Source organism: Xiphias gladius, chromosome 4 (genome assembly GCF_016859285.1).
Source record: "Xiphias gladius isolate SHS-SW01 ecotype Sanya breed wild chromosome 4, ASM1685928v1, whole genome shotgun sequence".
NCBI classification, from domain to species: Eukaryota; Metazoa; Chordata; class Actinopteri; order Istiophoriformes; family Xiphiidae; genus Xiphias; species Xiphias gladius.
The window spans coordinates 13,512,258-13,537,796 of record NC_053403.1 but is presented as its reverse complement, the minus strand read 5'-3'; the positions used below and the strand labels follow the sequence as shown (position 1 = coordinate 13,537,796).

Below are 25,539 nucleotides of genomic sequence, written 5' to 3'. Positions count from 1 at the left end.
GTCACAGATAAGTATTTTTTTTTTGTACGTGACTCATTTTGTTCTTGTTATCTTTTGTCAGTGGAAAAAAAAACTTTCAATTCTCTCTCACAGTTTTTGCTTTAGCGACAGCTCTACCTAACTCCCGTTCCTCGTAGCACACAAGATATATTGAGATGTATTTCCGAAGCTGTTCTCTGTCCTTATTGCACCCAGATCTGTACTTCCATTCCTTCACTGCTAGAAAGCGGAGGCAGTCGTGCTGACAGTTGCCTCTCTTCAAAGCCTCTTTAATGGCACGTCAATTCCTGCTTCCCCTGGGACGCTGACTGGGGGAAGATGAGGAGACTGTGACTGCTGGCTATAGAGGACCAGCCAGCTGCAGCTCATATCCACTATGCCAGAACCCACTCATCCTCTCTCTAGTAGGCAGAGACATGTTCGACTTCGTGAACTCTTGAATTTAAGGCATGGCTGTCAGGATGATGTCTGGCTGTGTGTGTGCGCTCCCGGATGGCAATCATTTGATCCGGATGAAAACGCTCTGAGCAGAAGATAATGGCTTCAGCCGTTACTGCTAGTAAGGTTCCTACCTGGTGTATTCTATTATTAACTAGGCAGGGGAGAAATCTCTTACAATTAAAAATCTCTGCTGTGGAAACATCTTCATAAATATTCAATAAATTTCATGAAAGTCCTGAACACTGCTCATTAAGTCATCATATGTTATGCTCCAGCTTTGAACACAAGTGGCATCTTTTCTTGCCTTGACTACATTGATCTTTGGCTTTTATCACTGTGTTGCTTTTCTCACACACGGTATGGCCTGAGGTAAAATAACATATCTTAGCCAAACCAGCGGTGTGGACCACTTTGGTCCATGTTGAAATAACTGAACAACTTCTTGACAGATTGTCATGAGATACTGGACAGATATTCATTGTCCCCAAAGGATGAATCCTAGAGAGAGTTTTGATGGAAATTTCTTGACAACTATTGGATGGGTGGCTATTAAATTTAGAACACACATTCATGCCCCTTAGCCTTAGTCTTGTCAACATATTAGGGGATTTTTCAAACATTCGTCGAAGCAGTATTTGGAGTGTGTTATAGCCGTTCTACGCTCACACACAGAGAATTCAGTACAGCCCATTAATTCCACTGACTGCAGGTTGGAGGAATGTGCTGGTCTTCAAAAGCAGGTGGTCCGTGGCCACAGGTGTGTTTGTCAAACTCTCCGCCCGAAATGGAGCCACATCTGTTGAAACGGCACGAGGGGCATTAAGGTACCAATACCATCCTGGCACACAGACTGCTAACATCTGCTGTCTGTGTGCCATGTGCAGCGGTGACAAAAAAGCCGTGTAAGGCTCAGTCGCCCAAAAAGCAAAGCCCCTGGGAAAAGAGGAAGGAAGCCAGTGTAAAGACAGTAAAATTAATTTGCAGCTCAGTCATGCAGCCTTCTCTTTCTTTCTTTAATTGACCAGAAAATAGAATTTCTCAAGCATAAAATTCCTCTGTGGCAATGGGATCATTTCTCAACACTGATCGACAAATTTCAGAAAAGCTGATGCTGAAGGGTACGAAATTGCATTCAGCAAAGTCTAAAATTTGAGGTGCGAAACATAGAGGGGGTTAGTTAAAATGCTTTTCAACCCTGAATATAGTGTGCACTGACTGAGCTATTGGATAATTGCTGTCTAATTTAGACAACCTTAAAATTATTCAAAACAAGCCCAGGACTCACACAGCTTGGTTACAGCCACTGCTTTAATGTGAGCAGCGCTTGCAACTGACGAAATGGGCAAAGTGTCCTCAGATCTTCAGAGGCGCCGGTAGATCAGAGGGCGGCTGTCACACCTCCAGGCAATCTTCAGCAGCACAGTGGAGCTCCTTCTGAGCTGCTGACCCCCCTGAGATACACCGGGGCTGCCCAGCAAGCCAGTGTGGGAGATTTCAAAGAAAGGAGCAGCTGCTCAGTTGGTTTTAGTTGCTGAATCTCTAAACCATGTCAGTGACGTGATGTGGTGAATTTCTAGTGGGTCTTTTATGTCTGCTAATCCAAGACAGGATAATTGATTTGACTGATAAATGATTTTTGGAAAAGTTGCTAACTAGGTCAGAGCTGCATAAATAGAAAGGAAGCAATTAAAGCTACCAGGTTCCCAGCATTTATATAATTTAAAATTCACTTTCAATGAGGAATATATTCAGTATTTAATAATAGCATATTGACAACCATGTAGTTAGTGTGTCGAGATGATAAGAACAAGACTAAGCAGTATTTGGAAGATTTATAGCCAAACATTGTGGACTTCTTTTAATATGAATGAATATTGCATATGTTAATCCCTTCCCTAGCATTTCCTCCTAAAGTAATCATTTGCATGATAATACTACATCCAGCGGAATCATAACAAGGAGGAAGTGTGTGTGTGTCAGTGTTTAATGGGGAAGAGAGGGTTTTGCTGTCTTTTCACAGAACTGTCCAACATCTCTCATTTTTTTCTGCTCCCTCTGCCAGTCTTTTCCGGCGACAGTGATGTGCTTAAAACGCTGAATGCACACTGTTTTCATGGAGACAATACCTTTATGTTTTATTTCCTGGAATTATTCCCCCTGGCTGTGCTGTATCCAATTAGCTTCACACAGACAAGAGAGGTGATCCAATACGGGCCAGAAAAAATAAAGAAAAAAAGTTGAATAGGTCATTTCACGGATGTGCGCAGCGTACTGCTGACCCCCCCAGAAACCCAAGGATATGTAAATCCCTATAGCTTGGGGGGTGACGTAATTCAAACCATAAAATCTCCAAAAATCAGGACACTCATCGGCTTCGGAGAAGTGCCCAGACCGGTGAAAGACGGAGCCGTGTATATTGTAAGGGAGGATTTATGTTCCCTTAAAATGCAATTTTAAATTAGATGAGTCATCAGATGCCCCAGGCCGTTTGGAAAGGCCCTCAAGGGTTGTTTGTCTTGAAGTCAGCCCCTCTGACATCAATGAGGCCTTGGCAAAGAAAGGAATTAAGACTGCCAACCTTTAACAATTTAGATATAGGAAATAAAGGAGTTTAGTGTGATGTCTGCAAAATTTGTTGGGGCTCTGACAGTTCACATATCGACTTTAAAGATCAAACTATCTGAAGTTTTATTGGTGTTATGATATAGGGCTGGCTAGGCTTCGCGTGATTTCAACTGCTCACGCGATGTAGCTCTTGTGAGATGCCAAGAGCTGATATGTATTTTGATAATAAGTATATATTACAAACTCACATCTAAGAGCTTACAAAAGTAAATTTCTCTATGAGAAATCCTCCTGTGAAAACTGTTAAATGCAATGTGATCTTTATCTCACAATTCCTCGGACTACCAAGAACCCAGGGGACTCCCAATAGCAATTCATTCGGGGAATAAATGTAGCTTCGAACATACACAGTAAAGCATGCATACTGACTACCTCAAATGCATATGCACAAATGCACACATAAAGTACGGATGGGCTGGGCGAACAACAAAGGGTAAAAGTCTCATTTTTACCGCTGCTGTCACTCTCCCCTAAGTAAGTTAAAAGAATAATTTGATATTTGGGAAAATACACTTCTTCATTTTCTTCCTTTCAGTTAGAACGGTACCAATCTCATATCTGACCATTCAATGTGAAGCTGGAGCCAGCCGCCGGTTAGCTTAGCAGAGCATGAAGAGTGAAAACAAATGGAAACAGCTAGCCTGGCTCGGTATGTAAGTAACAAAACCCACCAGCACCTCCGAAGCTAACTTATTAATGTGCCACATCTTGTTTGTTTCATCTGTACAAAAGCTGGCAGCAGTGACTTCCTGGAGTCTTGTTGTCACAGCAAGGTTGCCAGTAGATGAGATGAGATGTGATATAACATGTTAATTAGTCGAGGTGCTTCATCTTCTTCATCTAACTCTCTGCAAGAAAGTGAATAAGGGTATTCCACAAAATGTGGAATTAATCCTTTGAGAGTCTTAAATGAACCGAATGAAATCTAATGGTTTGTTCGGGCAAACAGAAATGCAAATTTTCACCTTGTATCATTTGTGCAAAACTGACTGTTGGTCAGTTTGTGTGTATTCACCCCAAACTGCCAACGTCCCAGCTGTACAGATGTTAGCTATAAGCTAGCTAACAACATATGCACCAGTGGTTTCTGTGGGAGTGGCTGTGTCTTTGTGTTCATCTCAGCCTCTGACTGATCTCAGACCTCACCAGGAACTCCAGAGCTTTTTTTGTTTTTATTTTTTCGCCTCCAGTCTCAAGGCAGATTTTATTGCAGATTGTCTTTTGTTTTATCTAGGTGCATCTACTAAACTGTGAAACAAGTGCAAGAAACCCTTTCACATCACCTCGAGCTGTTTTCACTTTTTCTGACAGCAGTTTTGCTTGACTTGTGCATATGTTGACTTCTGCGTCACATGCAGTGAGTGATTCTTACTTTCATTACATGAAAAACATACTTTCTGGTTTGGTCCATTGTACCATTGGTAAAGCGCTTGTAAACACTTATTAGCTCCAAATTGCAATTTAAAATGAAACATTCATTGCAGAATAAATAACACGGAGCAGCATTTATTGTTGAAAGCAAAAATAAATTCTCTAATATAGATTCAGTTTATCTTCCGACCCAAGTAAAGTAATTTGTTAGGGAGCTATAAGCAATTTCTGTGTTGGATAGTAATGTTGTTTTTACTAATCATAGCAGTATAATGTTCTTGCCTGAGCGAGTTTTCGCCTGCAGTAATGTTAAATTAGGCAGTATGCATGCTTGATTCGCAGAATTATTTGGGTCCTTCTCTCCCCCAGCTCATTAACTATTCAATGTGAACCCCTGATCCTGCGGGGTATTGACATTAATTCCCCACGCTACTGGAGCAAGCAGTTTGGAATGTTTAAAAAGACTCTACAAACCTCGCCTGGGCTGACTTCAAAAGCTAAGTTTTTCAAAACAAACTAACCATTTGCTAATTTGTGTCTTGCAACTTGCCAGGAGAACAGCCCTGTCAAATGCTGCATTATTAAGTGAAAAGCTAATTACGCCTTTCACTGGCCCCTGTCCATTACAAGCAAGACAACAACAATCTCATCAGCAGTGGCAACAGGAAGAGCTCTCATGCTGTTTAACAAGTTGTTGATCACAAGCTTTAATCCCGCACTGACATGATGAGGTAGACTTGTTACTAGGATCTTGTTCTGTGCCTGCTTGTCTAAACCAATCCCATACCAGCAGCGCAGTCTTTGCCTTGACCTTGGGCAGTGGATTTCCTTGAGGGCAGGGTGGCCACTGTGGAAGCTGAACGAACTGGCTGAGGGTGGAGGAAACAGAGGACAGAGGAGAAACAGTGCTGAGGCAGGCAGAGAAATGTATGAATGACTGCAAAGAGAAGAGCATCGAGCCAATCAGAACAAAGAGGAAATCTGTGAGCCAATCACGGAAAGCTATTCTTCTCTCCCTCCAGCGTCTCCCTGACTTCTTCTCCTGACTGTTACCAGGTCACTGTGCCTGCCCGCGCCTCTGAATAATCTGTTTCATTGGGTCAGTGTGCCTCTCACAACGCGCCTGACTGGCTGGTTGGGCATACGCGGTTGCTAGGGAGCTCAGCCAATCGTAGCAAGGCGGAAGTTTCCCCTCGGTTTCTAGGCAGGTTTCACGTGCTGTAGATGTTTTGGCGGGAGAGTGGGAGAGCATGAGCGGGAGGGGCGGCTGCACGGTGAAGTGGAGCATGTGATTGTGTGTGCATGTGTGAGAGCAAGTGGGTGTGTGTATGTGCATGTGCAAGACGAGTGTGCGTGTTTGCAAGCGCGTGTTCATTTTGCCCTGCCTCTTGCTTTCTGATGCAACATCGAACTGTGTCTCCTGGGCTACTAGGGGACCTTGTTATGTTTTTTTTTTTCTTCCTGTCCTCGCAGGAAACGAGAACCAATTGCTGTGCTGTTGCCATCGGAGTGGGGAGGTTTGTTTTCCCTCCACTTTCATCCTTGGTACCTCCCCATCGACAGTTACCGTAGAAACAAGAGCAACTCCAACTCTATTTCCATCCATGTCTCCTTCCTTCAATGATTTGGCTTTCTTTTTTTAATCCACTGCACAGCACCTACTTACCAACACTTTAACAGCCAATGAAGTGTTTAGAAAACTGTGTGACATCTCTGAAGAGGAACTGTATAAAAGCAAAGATGAAGAACTGCACAAGCACATGCTGAGGTACATCTTATACGGTGGCACCTGAACTTTTGTGCTCTGTCAGGACTCAAAACCTGTCAAGATTGCAAGGTAACAAGATTACCTTTCTTGGTGTTCTGCAGAATAGCTTGGACCCCCCCCCCCAAAAAAAAACAAGCTCACCCCCATTGCCCCATCCCCCACTGCTTCCCTCTGTTGACAGAGGGAAGCAGTTCATCACATCTGACGTGGTCCTCCCAAAATCCCATTATTGAGATTACAACAGCCAACACTATCACCAGACACGACGATTCTGCAAAACCCCATATTTTGCTCAGGGAAAACTTGAATTGAACTTCCAATGCAAACATTTTTTTTTAAATCCCACCTTCTACAATAACATTTTCTTTGTTACCTGTAATTAAAAAAGGCTGTTTGTTGTTATTCAGCTCTTTTCCCGCTAAAGCAATCTTACGGCTCAACTTATGTAGTGTTTTTTCAACAGGTCAACAATCTTCGTCACCTAACTCAGAGTAATGAGTCAAATGCAGCTGGACTTCCTGTTAAGTTGTGACTGATAAAACTGTTGAAGCCTCTTGAATGACTCGCAAACTGTCTTCATGACCAAACAAGTCTGGTAGCCTCTGACTCACTACTCTAGGGTAAATTATCCGGACGTGTGTCATGTGTATGTTGTTGTGTGATAGAATCAAATCCTAACAAATGATGAGTAAAATCTCACTGGAGTTCAATAAATGGTATAGCCAACAACATATACAACAATAACAATGTGACAACAATAATCTCTGGCTATACGCTAGTGGAAGGACACACCTGCAAATTGGATCTAGGAATTTTTTTGGATGTTGCGCAGGTGTCATCAGGCTGCCAGTCTGCCTGATAAATGGTTTGTTTACCACCTGAGCTGCTGCTGCTCAGTAATCATTAAGTGTTCATTTACTGCAACTTACCATCGCAGCTGGAAACATGTGGAGACAGACTGAAAGACACAATATACAGTATAACAAATTCATTGCCATTCGCCACTTAATCCAAAACAGGCTCGGTATTATTTCTGCATAGGATTACATTTAATTCATGGCATTAAAGTGGTGTCAAAATACGCATAATTGTAGGGAGGTGTTTCCCTCGGGTGGTTCTGGGCTTCAAATGTGTTACCTTTGGATGAACTCTGGGAGAACCGCGTTCATTGGCTAAGCCCCTGTCGTACCTGCGGTTAAAATCAAGAGGTGTTGACAGAATAGGCAGGAGGAGGGGGGCTGGCGGACAGAGGTTTCCAATAACCTTTGCAAACTTGGCATCTCTTTCACGTAATTTCACAATCAATTTTTGTGAGAAACCGCCTAAAACAGGGATTTGGGTGGATAATTAAATGCCAGGGGGATCGAAACCATAAAATTGTGCTGCAAAAGTGCATGCAGTACAAGCACAAACACTGACGGAGCTGTTTGGATGTGCAACGGATTGAAGATTGAAGACAAAGCGTCTGGACGTCTGGTACCATTAGGGAAAAAGCCACAAAGCAAATTGTATCCTTATTCAGTGATCTTTGAAAAATTTCAACATCCAGAGCCTTATCACCTCTGCTGGCAGCATGTAGTCAGAAATAACTCACTGTGGAGAATTTGTGACTTCCTCACTGGGGAAAATTGCTCAGATAAAAATGGGCTGGGACACATTGTCTGCCACTGCACCTGACACATAAGAGGCACTGGAAGTTTTGGTTTAGATGACAAGTTTTGAGTTCAGCACCAACACAAAGGCTGTTTTTCCTCTTCAAAGGGGTTGAAGCATTGCACTTGAAAGTAAAAGACAGCAAATGACTTAAAACAGAGGATGAGATTGCACAATGCATGATGTTTGTGTATCTGAATGTCTTGAATTGACAGCGCATCATGTTATGTTCTCTGCCAAAGCAGAAAAAAATCCGATTTGCAACACAAATGTGGTTAACAGCTCTGTGTTCAAAAAGACAACAAGACGTCACCAAACTACAGTATACCACAGTCTACTGGCAATGAGATAATTGACTGTGATTGAATAAACTATTCTTGGAGCTATTGTTTGGGAACGCTAATTAGTTATTGATAAAGGGAACTCGGGGGTGAAAAAAAAGAGATGCGTATGGGCAATTCGATTTTTTTTTTTTCATTTCTGTTTTTCAAAAGCAGTACACACTGGACTAATTAATTTTTTAAATGTTCCACCTCTGAAAAGCAGCCTTAAATCCCTGGATACCACATCAAACTGTTGCAAACAGATATCTTTTCTTTTTTTTCTTTGCCGTTATATTCTTCAAAAGGTGCTTTTAATGACAGTGTATTTATTGTTAATTATTCACGTTATTATTGACACACCTCTGTCCTTCAAATCATAAATATATAAACAACATTGTCAACAGACAAAATAGCATAGCGCAATTATTGGCTGCCAACATAAAACTTGGGTTCATCTAAATTACTTAGTCCACTTAGTGTCGTTGACACCTCCATGACTCTTCATGTTGACACTATGAAATACCATCCCCATCTCAGGTTCAATACTAGTGCCACTGGGTCAAACATTTAGCTGAAGAAGACCCAATATTTGTATTAGTAACTAGTCAGTAGATCTACTTTACCATTTTTACTTTTTAATGCAACTTGAATGCAAAAGAAGTTCAACACTTGTTAGGCTGCAAAGATTTAATTTATGCGGTTGCAGTCAAGCTGCACCCGGTAAAGGAGTGGGCACCTTTAGAGCAAAATAACTGAAATATGGTGTTATTTTTGTCCATTGCTATCAATGCAATCTGCTTCAGTGTTCACTGTTGGGCTTTATTAAGGCTTACAGCACAATCCCCCAAAATAAAAACACATACAGGGAGAGGGAGTAAGAGAGAGTGAGCAAAAACAACCACCATCTGATCTCTTCTTCCAAAATTTTGGGTGGGGTCCCTTTCGCTGCAGGATTGGAGTTGGAGGGGGTTGGTGTGGATGGGGGGTTGGGAGCCATCAAGCAGCGGCTTAAACAAGGCAGAGCAGGGGTTGTTTGCCAGTCTGCCAATAAACTGTGCATGGGAATTTGGTGAAAAGTTGAGAAAATCACACTTCGCACGTTACCAGCTGTACAACAACATATAATCCTGCACGGGCTGACCAACCGTCCCCGCAAACGCACCAGCATCTGCTTTCATCCAGAAACTGTCTCCTGGGAAACATTTGACTCACACGATGGATCAAGTAGTCTCACTCTCCTTGCCTGGCTGTTTTGCACTCAATAACCCTTTTTTTTTTTTTTTTACAGATCAGGCTTCCTTTCACATTTCACTGTACTTTTTTTTTTTCTTCCTCTTTTGAGTGATGCTATGCGTAGGCGTGCCCCTACCCTGCAGTGAGGGTCACCAGCCATAGCTGCTGTTTATTCCGCTGTCACTGTATATCCATCAGGGGAGGATACCATGTTCAGCAATGGGTGCCCTCAGGGGCTGAACTGAAAATGGCTCAATTCTTGTATCAATACATTGTTGTCAAGCCAGGATGCATTTTAGGACATTTGAATCCTACTATGTTACGTTATGTTATTATTAATGAGTGTTATGTTATTATATTTATCGCATTACTGCATTACTATTTCTGATGTTTTACAATAGTAATACAGCGTTTTCATTTCATACTTGGTCAAAGTGGAGGAATTATTTTCTACTTTGTGTTTATGTCATGTATAGATGCTGGGTAATTTCATCTGTAAAATGCATCGTATTTTATAAGCTGATCATAAATTGTATATGTAAAATCATAACCTGCGAAAGTTACTGGCAGAACACTGCCAGATAAAGTTAGTGAATGAAAAAGATCAATATTTACCCCTGAAATGTAGTGGAGTATAAGTATAAAGTAGCATAAGCGTAATATAAAATTGTACTTAAGTACAGAACATGAATAAATGTACTTAGTTACATTTCCCCACTGGTTATGTTATGTTATTATGTTTGTTTATAATGTTTGTTTGTAATTTTTGCATGACACATGTTCGTACAAACATAGAATATCACGCTATATAATGGGGCACAATTTGTGGATTTATTTAAATTTGAGAATCAGTTTAACTGACACGCATGTGTGACCATTCAGTCTGTGAATCTATTCGCTGCCGTGACAGTACGCCACTCACCATCCCAACGACCCCAGCAACTGGGTGGGTGCAATCACTCCATCCAGCAGCAGCTCCCAATCAGCTGGGCTGAGCGCTGAGAGCAGTCACATGTCTGATCTGGGTTTATGTTTTTCCCCCTCCACGTGTCAAGATACACGAAGGAGAAGGCGGGACCAAAACAAAGCATCTGATTGGCCCAGCGCGTCTCACCAGCTTATGGTCGCGAGGAGGACTGTTCTCTTAAAGAGCCAGGCACCATATCTCTCTCTCTCTATATATATATATATATATATATATATTTTTTTTTTTTTTTCACCTCAACAACAATACAGCATGAGCTCAACATCTTATTCAGACACCAGCTCAAATGCCCAGCAGGTTTTTATTTTAAATGCTAAACTAATTCAGACATAAACAGTAAAATGGCAAACGATGGATTCATTTGATGACACCGGCCCATCTGCAGCGGCGGGGTTGTAACTCTGTAGATTTACTACCACGAGTACAAATTTAAAACACTTGTAATTTATTTGAATATTTCCATTTGATGTCGCTTTATGTTTACAATTCAAAGGTTCGATTCAAGTAGTTTTTACTTGGCAGGTGTAATTAGGCCACCACAAATTAGGAGTTTGCATGCAAAACATAGCAGGAGCTTATAAGAGGCAATGTCATAATTAAAAGACCCAACATTAAACTAATATACTTAAAATCAGCACTACTTTCATCAGCTTTGAAGGTAAACTGCTACTTACATTATCAGTTACGATAATCTAATGATATAATAAAATAGAGTGAGATTTACAGGGACCATCTTTCTGCACTCGGTGTTTTTACTTCTAGTACTTCAAGCGCATGCTGATACTTCTTTACTATTACTGAACTAACACTAACATTACGGGAATTTTACTCGTAAATGAGTATCTTTACCGTAGCGTACTGCCACATTTATTTGAGAAAAAAAACGACGTGAAAGGTCAACCCGGCCCATTTGCTAACATAAAAACACGTCGGATGATTTTTTTTTTGTAGCAATAGCTGCATTTTCTAACCTTTCGGCGTGCTGCATTTGCATAACAACCGTGTAGCTGACTGTTCCTTTCAACGAGGGGCGGATCCCAGCCGTGAGGGCGGACCGTTTTGACACAGGGGGAAGGAGGAAAAAAAAAAAAAACCAACCCCACTCTACCCTCTACTCAGCAAACATCCATGAGTGGCTGTAATGCAAAGAGGGATACAAGTCGGACCATCACAGTCCGTAGGAAACAAGGTACCAGCAGGTTGTCAAGATACCACCGATCACAACGGAAAGCGCGTTTGCTGGCGGTGAGTGTAACGGTCGTTTTTTGTTTGTTTGTTTGTTTGTTTTTTAAATTTAAACGGAGAGCTCGAGTCAGTACACCGCCGCGTGCCTCGCTGTATGTGGGAGTTTGTCAACAAATGTGCGGGGAGCTTTGGGCAATGCCCGGGCAGAGGCGGGATGAGCGGACCTGCCAGGCTGGTGGAATATGGCAGCGAGCGTTTTTCTAGATGTAGCCCTGTCCTTGTCCTTCGTGTTGTCAGGTTTTCCTCCTTTTTTTTTGTTTCAATGGACGAGTTGAGCGAGTGACGGGTGCAGTGCATCACCTCCAGAGCGTGGATTTTCAACGTCCCGGCTGATGTTCTCCCGGTCTTAGAGACGCAACCGTTGGTCTGCAGTTTTTTTTTCTTGTTTTTTTTTTTGCTATTACACGATATTAAAGCTAATTAGCACAGTTTGACACCACAGTAAAATGGCCTGTGCTCCGTTTGTTTCCTCGCATTGGTAGCTAGTACCTCGGCCGAGCGAGTGAAGATCTCGGCTTTCTTATCTGGGAGGTGTTTGTTTCGGGGAAGAGTTGTCAGGCGAAGTGAACAGAAAGTGTCAGCGGGAGGATAATGGGAGCCGAGCGAGTAACCGTTGTACCACTGTCCTAACTGTTTCTGAAATACTGCTAGTTTGTTTTGTTGTCGCCGTCGTGAGCGAAAAATTAGCCAAAGCCCAGGCTTACGTTGTAGCTACTTATTTGAAGCGAGAGAGAGAGAGAGAAAAAAAAAAACTGTGAAGGAGAAAACCAGTGAGTTTAAATCCTCCACTTTAGCTGTGGATGTTATTATTTTTGGTTTGCGCCAAAAATGTTGTGTCAGCATCGTGTATGGACAGGTTTCTTCGTCCGAGGCAGCGAGGGGCTGCCAGGTTGCGGATTCTGTTTCTACTGTGATGGGCGGTCGAACTTGGAGGAATTACGCACTGAGCTGCCCGGGGCAGTGTGCTCCTGATGCGGATAAAGATGCAGATTGTCTCCGGTGGTAGACCGGAGACCACATTTGGTCAATTTCAAGCAACTTGATTATAATCTCAGTTATTTCTTATTATTTTTGTGCAGTTACAAAAGTTTTGCATCCCCCGTGATAACCTACAGCAAAAACACCATTGACCTTACAAATACAAAAGATTTAGCTGGATTAGCTCTTGTCCTTCTCCAGTGATAGGTAAAGTACGGTTTGTGACTTTAATGGAGCATGTCACTTGTACACTGATATCCACAGGATATGTAGTGGTAATTACATGCAGAAAGTGGGTGAAATAGCGGCAGAGCTCACCTTGTGTGCACCAACTGCCCGCTGTGGATGGAGGAGAGCCTGGTGCACAGATGGTGCAGCAGAGGGAGCCACTTTCTGCTGCAGCTCTGAGCCTCTGAAGAGCACTGTGGTGGCTGCCAGGCCTCCCTTCAGCCCCGGGCAGTGTGTGTATGTGTGTGTGTTTGTGTGTGTGTGATGTCTTTCTGTGTGTTTCCCTGTCTATGTTTGTTGTTTTTTTTTCGTGTCTGACACTGGTCATTTTGCCAGTCCTCTGTTGACTGCCAGTGGAAATTCAAGACAGGGCTCACGTTGCCATTGACACACAACAAAAGTTAACATTTGATCTCAGTCAAACTTGCTACACAGTTGCGGGGATGCACCTACTGCTAGGATAGCATTAATTAATCTACTACTTAACTTGAGGTGAGGTTAATAAAAATTGGGGCTGTGCTGAATTTCAGTAATCCACAGTTGCTTAGTGTGAACTGGCAAAATGCACCAATTTCATTCTTAGATGCCCAGGGAATAATGGAGGGCAGAGGACATGGGAGTCAATAATATATTTTTTGTTTACCAATAAATAGACGGTCTGATTTATAGACATACATATTACGCTAATAGCCTGGCCTGGCTAATCAAAGTGTTTTTCCATACTGTTCAAGTTGTAGTTGCCCCCTTTGACTCCATACGATATTACATCATGCAAAAGGGACAGTTTCACAGAGAGATATACAACCTGCCACCTAACTCAGTAAACACAATACCAGTGTATCCAGTTTCAGCTTTTGCATTTTCCAGTCAATCCGGCCCATTTGTTTCCACTTGCACAACAAATGGAAAAGACAGGCACCCTTGACAAAGAGATGAAACAGTAGTTCAGAGTGTGGCATGTGGCCAACAGGGAAGAGAGTGCGAGTGTTTGCTTTCAGCAGACACAGTTGAGGATGGAGTGAAACTCGTTATCTCCCTCATGAAACGGCTGCTGCATGCAGCACATGACAGTCTAGCCAGAACTTTGGTTTCACTGAGGTTTCACTGACGCACCACCTGCTGCTCAGTGTGTGTGTGTTGATAGGGTAGACAGGCAACTATCCAGTGATTGTGGTTGAGAGAGAGGAAACGGTGAGAATAGGTCTTAATTTTGAGCAGCAAAATTGTGCAGTAGCGGCCTAATCCCCTGACTCTGCTCTGCTCTGTGGCACACTGTTCCAGATTAAGGTAATTCTCAGAGAAAAAAGCCTCTCTGGTGGATCTTTTGGCACTCAGTTACAATTTGGCACATTATCATGAACTTTCAAGCTATCAAGCTTGGCAAAATCAGCTGCGGGAGGGTGGCAAATCTGGTGTAGCATTTTTAGCCACCCACTGGGTCCCCCTACATAGGGTGTTTCCATGCGTTTGGCTCCTGTTGCTACCTATCACTGTATTAAAAAGAGATGATGGCTGTAGCTACATCTAGCCTCTTTTATGTTTACTTACTTTCTGTACGTATGGATTTACATTGCCAGATCCATCCGTGTTTCTGAGACGATTCAGCTCTCCTTTTTTGTTTTCAGTATTACCTCACATAATATAAGCCTCTTAGTGGGTATTATAACGACTTATGATTTATTTCCATTCAATGTAGACAAGGTGAGACAATTGTCCGTCTGCCAGAGGGAAAAGTTTCCACTGATAACAGGATGATATTTAACATTTTTTTTTCGTCTTGATGTAAATCACACCCAAATTACCTGCTATCCGAAGGTCATAAACACATAAATATGAGTCGGGCACAGTATTTACACTACCAAAACACCTTCAAACACACAATACTTGACATCCCAATCTAAAGTTTCCATCTCATGTCCCCCTCTTCTCTCCAGGGAGTTTACCGCTGAGGCGTCGGATGGATGATGAGGAGGAGGACATGTCACAGCCCATCTCGCAGCTCTGGGGAACGTCCTTTAGGGACGTCAAATACGAAGACCGAGCCACACCAATTGCAGCCGGACAGGCCCTTGCTGCCGTCACTGCTGCCGTGCCCACGTCGCAAAGTCACAACAACAACAGTATCAGCATCAACACGCTGCCCTGCAGCTTGCACTGGCAGCCTCGCATACCCTTTCACGGTAAGGAGGGATGAGATATTTTGACCCTGCTGAAGTGATCTGGGCTTAGGGACTTAGAAACTAAGTGTACAACAATGAGTGATGTACGTCTAGTTTAACCTGAAAATATTAATCATTTCCTTTGTTTGGTGTCCTTAAGCACCAAAATGAATGAAGCTCTTATTCTTATTGATAATTTTCAGATGGTATGAGAGCAGGAGACTGTGCTTTTTTTGTTTTTGTTTTTGATTTTAATTGCTTTTTGTTTTTGTTTTTTTCCTTTGGCTATGAGATATACTAAATTACATTTCGAATTATTCCTCCAAAACATACACGCCTAGAAATTATTTTTCCTTGTAGCTGGGAGATTCCCTTGTATTATAATACACATTCTAAGAACTTGAGAAACATGCCGTTTTAAAGAAACTGGTATTAACCTAAATTTGATATATGATAATCCAATTCCTGCCATTTTTTTTTTTTTTTTTTTTTTTTACATTTAAAATGTGCAATTCTTGAAAAAATAAAAACAGACAAAAATAATTTCATACATACAGGTACTTACCCACACTAATATGTCCGTTGGTTTTAATCCAATATTGTTTTCCCACATCTAATCAAATCAGTTTGACATCACCCTAATTGAATTGAACGAATTTTTAAGTAGGATGTTGTTTGTTCATTGACTCAATGTCAGTGTGTGAGAGGTACATGTTGTTCTGGTTTTAAAGTCATCAATACAGAAACACCACTGACTGTCATTACCATGTCGTTCATTGTAATCTAACATAATGGATGTCATGCACATGGCTCGGTGCCATTTCTTCTCCCAAACACAGTCCAGGCCGCTCAGTTTCTTAGGCATATTGTGGTCCTCTGTGAGGCAGAATAGCAAGACATTCTGCACACATGACAACACATAAAAAAAAGTGGCATGACTGCAAAAGCGCATGCTAGAGGCAATAAGTTAACTCAGTGACACAGGCTGAAGAAAGGCGGCAGTTCACTGAGGCTGTTGTTGATTTAATAAGGTGTTGGAGTTTTCCACTTACCAACACTCTTTCTTTTAATGTTTGTGGACTCTTCAGTTGTACTTTGACAGCCTACCTTGTAATTTGTCCATCCCTGAGAAGATCTGATAAAACCTGTTTGGGTTTCAGCATTATGCAAGTAGTGTAAATTAGAGACTGTATGTTTGACTAGGCTGGCCAGACTCAGCTCTGTTTGAGGCCATTAATAGTAATCAAGATCATTTGTTTCATTTTAAAGCTGTTCACAGACTGTTATCTAAGTTTTTTACTGTCTAGTCTAAGATAAAAAAGAAAAACATTACTGATTTTACTGAAGTAAAACCTACTTATATCGAATAGTGCAGATATCAGTCATGTCTCGTTGCCCTCATCTTGGCACTGACAACAACAACTTCTTAGTGTTTAAGAGTTCCAACATCAACACAAGTTTTAAGAAGCTTGATGTTTTCCTTATAGGAAACGCTGGATTACGCTCACATTTCCCCGCTCAGTTTGAGCCTATGGAGGACCGGGGAGAGAGGCAGATTGAAGAGGAGGAGGAAGAGGGCAGAGAGGAGGAAGATGACAGGATGGCAGAGAGGCCTGAGGAGCAGGCAGGGGTGAGCGTTGAGGCGCAAATTGGCCGTAAACTTCGGGAGATCGGAGACAAGTTCCAACAGGATCACGTTGAACTGGTAAGCCTCACTCCCAAGCAGTGAAGTGGATCCTTAAATGACTTTACACTTCAAACAATCAGCTTTTGAGCTTTTTATACACTTAAGCACAAAGTGTCAAAGCGTAAACAACATGAACAAACAAACAACGTGGAGATTACCTAACCTATTAATTCAGTTCTCTGTTGTGCACATCATAGGTAGAAGTTAGCAAGGGATGGGTTCTAATGGGCTCCCAGAACTTGAACTATATTTTGTAGACTTCTGAGAAAAAGTTTTTGTTTGTGTGTTTTTTGTGAACTGTTCATGTGTGTCAGCTTTTACTTGATTAGAGAAATGAATCAAAGCTTCTTTGTGCTAATTTGTGGCTCACTTTTGGGAAGAAAGGGGTAGAACATTTTGCCAGCTGGATTGGCCACAACCCACACTGGATAAAAATAGCCTGTGCAGTGGATCAACCACTTTCTTGGCCACACTGAGGAAAAAATCCTTATTCACTAATAAGGCAGGATTTAGTAACTTCATACAGAATACTAAAACTAAGAAACTAATATGTATACGCCTAATTTCATTTTCCATTGGGACATAGGAGACTGTCAAATTTTCGCAATGTCACCATCCAAATATTAATACTTTGGTTTTGTGGTCAAGTTCATCTTTGCCCTCTAGAACACTGAAACAGTACCTCAGTCTATGTATTTCTGGTCTACATAGCGAAAGAAAAGAAAACAAATGAGTGAAATCCATGCCCTCATCTGTTTGAATGCTCCTGATGTTTTTTGGAAAGAGCAGATGAAATGACACTCTCCCATATCTGACCAGTATCCATCTTCCTTCATCTCCACTTTGTAATTTAAAAGTTAAAAAGTCTCTTTGTTACTTTTATCCCTTACCTGAAAGTAGGTAGAATTTTTACATACCACATGAAGCATGAAACAATTTGGGACTTCTGAAGGCTTTAGGGATGATTAAGGGAATTGAGCATGGAGGCGCAATGTTTGCAAAGCTCCTGAGGGAGTAGTTGAGCACACATACCATGTGTGGTTCATGATGTGCAGTTAATTGTGCATGTCAAGAAATAAAATCCACATGGAAACATGGCAGGAATTATGTCAGATTCTTACAGATGGCCTTAGACTTAAACTCAGCTAGACTTTGAACGTGACAAAGACGACAACACGATTGGTATCAGAGTGTGATTGATAACAGGTCCGGCAGCCACTTGTATCGGTGTTTAAAAAGCAGTCACTGGTCTGACTAAAAATTCACAATGGTCACATGACCATGGACTTAGTTAATAAGTACAAATATACTTGGAGGGGTATCAAGTTTCTTATCTGCTGCTGTGACTGTTTTGCCATGGGCTCTGGGTTAACAACAAGGTGTGGTTGATAAGTTTTAAAAAGCACTTAACTGTGTGGTTAATAGAGCAAGAAAGAAAACAAATGAGTGAAATCCATGCCCTCATCTGTTTGAATGCTCCTGATGTTTTTTGGAAAGAGCAGATGAAATGACACTCTCCCATATCTGACCAGTATCCATCTTCCTTCATCTCCACTTTGTAATTTAAAAGTTAAAAAGTCTCTTTGTTACTTTTATCCCTTACCTGAAAGTAGGTAGAATTTTTACATACCACATGAAGCATGAAACAATTTGGGACTTCTGAAGGCTTTAGGGATGATTAAGGGAATTGAGCATGGAGGCGCAATGTTTGCAAAGCTCCTGAGGGAGTAGTTGAGCACACATACCATGTGTGGTTCATGATGTGCAGTTAATTGTGCATGTCAAGAAATAAAATCCACATGGAAACATGGCAGGAATTATGTCAGATTCTTACAGATGGCCTTAGACTTAAACTCAGCTAGACTTTGAACGTGACAAAGACGACAACACGATTGGTATCAGAGTGTGATTGATAACAGGTCCGGCAGCCACTTGTATCGGTGTTTAAAAAGCAGTCACTGGTCTGACTAAAAATTCACAATGGTCACATGACCATGGACTTAGTTAATAAGTACAAATATACTTGGAGGGGTATCAAGTTTCTTATCTGCTGCTGTGACTGTTTTGCCATGGGCTCTGGGTTAACAACAAGGTGTGGTTGATAAGTTTTAAAAAGCACTTAACTGTGTGGTTAATAGAGCAAGAAAGAAACAAAGAAAAAGATAAACAAAGAGAAAGAGACTGAAAGAGAAATAAAGAGTGAGAGAAAGAATGAAAAAAGTGACATATAGTTAGTGGTCTTGACAAAGACTTTATAAAGATTGAGGAAGAGCAGGTGAGATCGATGTGACTGTCATGAACAGGAGTGAGCAGCATGTCTGTGTCTGGGTAGACTTGGCCGGCTGTTTATATGCTCGGCTAAAAATAGAGTCTGACTCACACACTTATAGACGCAGCCAGTAACATGACGGCTACCCACAATACCTCAGTTGTCCCACTGACTGCCTCAGTAAGTGTGTCTTTGTGTGTTTTGGTTTGCGTGTGTAACTCTGTGACAGAGATAAGAGAGAAAATTTTCTTTTTGTCTGCCGTCTGTGCTCGAGTTGGTTTTATCCTGCAGGATCTGATTCTGCTGTTGTAGGAATATTCCAAAGGGAGAATAATCACAAGTGATCCTTTGTGATATCCAATCACTTCTCTGTATGCTGTCTGCTGCTATTGTTAGACTTTTTCACTTGTTTCTCCAAGCAAATGTTGCCGGTGTGGGCTAATGTGTGGGTTTTTGTTTGTGTGAAGCACTTTGTATTTGTGGTTTGAGTCCGTTTTGACGACTTTTGTGACCAATAAAGTGCTAATACTTTATTTCAGGGAAAAAAGTGAGCCCATCCGAACATTAAGTGAAAGGGCAAAAATGCACATTGTAAGTTATCTTAATTGTGTGGGATGCATTAACCTAAAAACAGCAAACAAAACACACACCATTCTCCTCTACCTACACAAATGAGAGCAGAAAGATGAGCCTCTTGTGGCACAAACCAGGGTGCTGTTTAAATAAGTTCAGCAGTGTAGAATTAAGGTAATTAAGGACAATTAGGCTTACACTTAGTGGTGCTGGTTCAATTCGGTTCAGTCTGCTAGTTCTGCATCAAATAGCCTGTGGCAGACTCTGATTGCTAGACTGGTAGAGACCTTGATTGGGATAGCAGGGAGAGAGAGATTGTAACAAGAATGCTTATGCAAGAGGCTGCAATATCTGAGTGCAACTGCTCAGAAAGCCAGTGGGAGCTGTGCAGGATCACAGATGAGGAGGGGGAGAGAGGAGATAGCGGGATGGAGCAGGAATCCCTTCATCTGTCTGTCGTCCACAAGGGCTACATACCCCGGTAGAAAAATGACAGAGCTGGGACAAGGCAGCACCATGGGTGGGAGCAGTTTCCTTTGCTTTGTTTTGGTTATTATTCAGCTGACTTTGCTGTTACAGGAGAGTTGTGATGAAATAGGCATCAATTTCGCTGAAAGGATTTCACTTTGAGCTCCTTGTTTAGAAGTCAACAGTGCAACAATTAATAAGAGAGACTGTCTCGGGCCTCAGGGAGGAGGATAGAGTGATATAATTAAGATTAGTAGCAGCTCCTGTGGGTTAAAAATCTCTCGTTGTACACTTGTTAGCCTGGTCATTTTAATTCTTTCATCAGCTTTTTGAGTTCCGAAAACATCAAAACGAACAAGTATCACATTGAACTGCTGTCTGGGAATGAGAGCCACTGCGTCCATACTGTACATTCTGCAGACATATCGTGCAGGATGTGCGTGTCACAGACATGTTTGCTAGACACAATCTAATGTTGTGGAAACATCCAATCTTCTTGGTCATATGGTTTCAGCTCACAGGGTTTACCACAGTTCAAAAGACCTTACCTCAAAAACATGGTATGTTGAAATCAGACTGTGTAAAGTGATTTTGATAACTGATGGAAATCTGATGAGCATAGTGATGTAACATGTTTGTCTCTTTTTTTCTGTCTCCTTGTAGTTCATGAGGCACCAGAGACAAAACCTGCCCATCTGGATGCGCCTTACCATGGCCCTGTTTGGGTTTCTGTTTCCAAGAGAGGCTCTCATCCCCCGCCTGAGAGGAGAGCAGAGATGAAGGGACTTCCTGCTGACCCTTGCCTCGGCCCTTGTTTTCCCTCAGCAGAAACAAGGGACCAGACTTTTAGAGATGGCACTGTAAGATGGAACACGGGTTTGGATTTTGTTTTCTAATTGAATATGAAGATGAGATGAAGAAAACACCGGTCACCGCTGGACGGAGACTGAATACAATTTTTTTTTAAGTTGTTTTTTTTTTGGCTTTTGTTGTTTGTTTTTTTTTTTTTTCCCTTTTTTCTTTGTTTCGTTTTGTTTTGTTTTGGGGTTTTTTTTGTTCTTTTTTCCCGCCACTCCAAGAAGAAGCCATTGTGTTTGAAGAGATATTTTCGAAATATTTGTAAGATTACCTATTTTGTACAGTAAACTGCTCTTTTTATTTGGTAATTCAAGTCTTGAAGGACCTCCATCAGTCCAGGGAATGCCTTATTCTCTCCTGCCACAGTACTTACTCTTTTGCATCAAGGATATCATATGAAAGAGATAAACTTTGAGATTAGGCCACTTTTTTGGTGAAAAACTGTGGACGTGGACATTTCTGTGCTGAAGTTACTGACTTAAAACCTTGAGGACTCGAGGCACATTTCTAATTTATTCTCAGAAAAATAATAAGCCCTGTACTTATTCTTTACTGTTCCACACTGGCTAATTTGAAAATGGTTGTCATGACGTGGCGTGTTACACACTGGTGTTGCACTGTTGGTCAGTTTAGATGCGTGTTTTATCAGCTTCCACTGTAGACGTAGGGATAGTATATCATCCTGTGTCTTTTTACTGGTGTCATCCATCAGCCTCCCCATCTCCAGTACCACTCCATGTTATTAGAAGTGGCCTAACGACCCACCGTGTAGACTCAGATCTTGTTGATTTAAAGGATAAAAGGATGTATACTTGAATTTAGGTGTACTGAAGATTTTAGTCGAGTAACTTCAAGACCTGACATCATAATCGTGATTACTCTTTCAATTTGTGATCATTTGTTTGTAGGAGTGTGTGCTTACTGTTTCCAAAAATGTGCAGTAAATGTGAAACCAAAAAAGCACAAAGTCAAACAAATCTCCTTTGCGGGATAACGATCAGGGAACTGGAAACAATCAGACAGCTGAAAGGCTTTGGATGAATTTCATCCTTTTCTAAAGCTTTTCAGGATTTCTTTCTCTGGCTGGATTGACAATCGTAATTTTGCCCCTTGCTGCATTGTGGGTCACCCGCGAGGGAGATGACATATATCAGCATTTTTAGGGGTGAGCAATATTCAAGCCAGTGGATGGAAGTAAAATCTTAGGGATCAGCTGCATTTGCAATCAAACCGACATCCATAGAAGGACATTTCCCAAAATATGGCTGTGTTGTTGGAGAATTATGCCTCGTAACAAATGTCTTTGTTACAGACACATTTTGGGTCAAAGTTACAGAGATGCATTTTTATTTTATTTTACTCCAGGTGTAAATGTCTCAAGCACTGATTCAAACCCGATGTGCTAAAAGATGTATGAGATATCCCGAGTTTCACCTCTTCTTCAAGTGCTTTCTTTCACCAAACTGCTAGTTGTACATTCAGCTTCACTGAGAACTTAGTAAAAACAGCCTCTGTACAGTTCAAAAACCATTTTATGAGCACACAGACACATATGGGTATAGGAGAAAGTTTATACATTCATGTGTTACAATTGCTACGTTAACATTTTGCAACGACACAGCCACTGTTTCTCCGTGTAAGGTTTATAAAGGAAAAAGTCTTTGAAAACTTTAAATAAGATGTTAAAAATTCCTCATTTGATGTATTATTTCAGTCTGTTGTAGATTCATGATATGAACTTTTGAAGACACTGATGGGTTTTTTCTGCTTTATGTTTTCTTCAGGGAGTAGTTAAGAACCGTGTTAATTACCTGAAGCTTATTACGAGATGCGTTTGCTCAAAATGGGAGTGAGGACTCCACTGATTCTGTTCGTCATTCATTGTTCACGTATTAGACGGCGCTGAACAAGCGAAGACCTTTCATTAGACTTTCTTACTTTTTTTTCCAAAGCAATTCCCCCCTAACACCAACATGGAAGTGTGTTACACATTGTTCGGAGTTTTTTTTTTTCTTTAACTATGTGAGTAGCTGAACCAAAAGTTTGTTTCCTGCAAACACTGAACGCTGAGCCAATTCAGATAGTTGTGACGCACTCTGTGGTCTTCAGTCCAAAGCTTAATACTCTCACTCTCTTCTGTGCGTGGAACATCACGTTTAACTACTCCCTGTCTTTACTGAGAGAATTTTGTTTGGTTTCTTTGAAGTAATTTATTCTAATTTATTTTGTGTATATTTGCTCAGTGCTACTGTATAGATGCTATCTCAGTGTGTACAGTCCTTTTCTTCTCATTGTTGATGTGCATTCAGTTGTGTGTTTGATGCCTGTGTGTGCGGAGGTTTGGACTAAAGCCATGTGCCTCGTGCGTTCTCACACGAATGGTGTGAGTCTTTACAAATCACAAAATCACAACAGACAATCAAATGTACAAAATGTGCCTTGTGAGTAACAGACCTGCCACATCATCATCATCAACACTTGGCATAATTACCCAAAGTCACTGGTCACAGCTCTTGTTTCATTTGGGCTCTGTGAGATCAACATGCTCTGATACAACAGAGCCGGCACAGACAGTAGACAGTAGTGTGTTCGTTGTGCCTTGATACAAAATAAAGATCGGTTTGATCCCTCACATCAGCTCACAAGGCACAGGCTCAACCTTTGACATCTCTCAGCACGAACGGCGAGTTTCACCACACGAAACCTTCTCAATTTCAGAAACGACTGTTTGCAATCAATGTGCACTGTAAAAAAAAAAAACTAAAAAAAAACTAACAGTTTTTTACCTGTATACTGTATTTTGCGCCTCTCTTGTTCTACTCCTGTGCTGAACTTCCCCTCTAGATTCTTGAAACTATTTAAGACCTTTTTTAAGATGCTGGATTGGCCCAGCGCGTCTGGGCTTTTGTGCTTTATTATCTACAATCTAGTAGGGCTGTAGGTTTACAATCGAAGGAGGAATGAGCCACCGTGGTGCCCAGTATTATTTGTATGTGCGATGGGTTGAACAGCCACTCAGTCAGTGTGGTGTTGATCGCAGCCTGTCGTTACCAGCCACTGTTGCAACCCTGACTCAAGAGAAACATTGGTTATATGTTCAGCCTTCAGTGTCTTTAATATCAAATTTCTTCGATCGGTTTTTTGAATATCCAAGAAAGAGTGCATCTTTACTGTCAAGTGCTGTGATTTGGTGTTTTTATACATTAGACATGAATTTGACACAGCTATTGTTGCTATCTTTATATAAAAAAAAAAAAATTAGCAAAATTTTTCCATACCTTTTTGTAAGAGGACGAAGAAAGAACTACAACAACATGACTTTTTTGCTTTTCTATCATTGCTTTTTTTCAAGGTTGTGGCATTTTTCATTTTGGATATTGCCAATTCTGCTGTGTCACTTCTCACTTCAGTTCAAGGGCTTTTTCGATATCTGTAAATGGAGTAAAAATGCATGTCCAACATTCCTAAAAAAATCTGTATCTTAAGGGTTTGAATGTAATTTAATGGAGTTAAAACCACAATATCTCTTTTAATTCACAAACTGAACAGTGGAACTTCTTTCAGACTCCCGTGCTGTGTGCGCTGGGAGTTTGTATTGTCTTCACTTTGCTTTCTTTACGTTCAGAGTGGTCTCAAGGATTTCACATTCATGTGTCCTATGAAGTGAGACCCAGTCCAGATGTAGCAGTTTTTTGTTAAAGCATTGGCTGTGTTATCTTTGGGACTGCTCTGTGTCTGCTGCACAGTTTTCAAACAGCGCAGGACATGGAGCGATGGAGGGATTCGAGGAGGACCGGTGATGTTTGTTCTTTTTCTAGTGCAATATGCTGTACATAAGAGCTTGGCTCTCGAAATCTTACAATTTCTCTTAATTTCTTTGTTAAATGGGTACATTGCTGTTTTTTTTTTCATTAAAAACTTTATGGACAATTGAAATGGCTTTGTGCATCATTTTTTTTAATACACACAAACAGTAAAAAAAAAAAAAGATGATTTTTTTTTTTTTTAAGCACACACTTTACTGTCAACAAGTAAACCACAATAACAATCCTTTTTTTAAATCTCTTTCTAGTCCACACAAACTGTCTTTAACTATGAAACATGTTTGCTGTGTTTGCCAGACTAATGACAGATTAGCTTGTCGTTATTTGGAAGAAGTTGAGGCCTGCAACTGACTCAAGGCCTTTTTGCTGGTTCTCATTACTGTTACTGACGGGTCTTCAACTAGCCAACCTATTCATTTTAAACCCACATTAGTAATAGGAAAATATGGCTGGGAAACGACGCAGGACTAATTGTGTGTACTCAGGATACTATGGCATGTAAATACCATCTGATCATTCTCTGCCATGTATTTGGCAGGTAACACGCTCTGCCATGTAACACGCTCAAGTTACATTGAAGTTAGTAACAAAAAAATATGAACGATGCAACTATGGTTTAAATGCTTCAAACAAAAGTCTGAAAAATCTGACATCGGCAATGCGTCACATTAAGAGGATTTTTTATGTCAATACTCAGCAGAGTCCAGGCAGCCAGACACCGAATGGATTTCCTACTCTATGGCTGAGTTAACTCAGTTAATACAGAAATGACAGATTAGCTGGATGTGAAAGAGTCGAAGACACCTGCACCATCACAGACGATCACACACCTGGATCATGACCACAGGGAG

General features: G+C 41.2%; 1 protein-coding gene across 2 annotated transcripts; it reads left to right on the top strand.

Moving 5' to 3' along the window:
* Positions 1 to 11,539: 11,539 nt before the first annotated feature.
* Positions 11,540 to 23,635, top strand: bmf2 (BCL2 modifying factor 2). 2 transcript variants are annotated; one of them, XM_040124415.1, is made up of 4 exons: positions 11,540 to 11,644; positions 14,785 to 15,030; positions 16,497 to 16,714; positions 20,670 to 23,635. In XM_040124415.1, the coding sequence occupies exons 2-4, from the start codon at positions 14,808 to 14,810 to the stop codon at positions 20,784 to 20,786; spliced, it is 558 nt and encodes a 185-aa protein (XP_039980349.1). In that variant the 5' UTR covers positions 11,540 to 11,644; positions 14,785 to 14,807; the 3' UTR covers positions 20,787 to 23,635. The 2 variants fall into 2 exon arrangements, with proteins under 2 accessions (XP_039980349.1, XP_039980350.1); XM_040124416.1 differs by lacking the exon at positions 11,540 to 11,644 and adding an exon at positions 11,910 to 12,008.
* Positions 23,636 to 25,539: the final 1,904 nt, after the last annotated feature.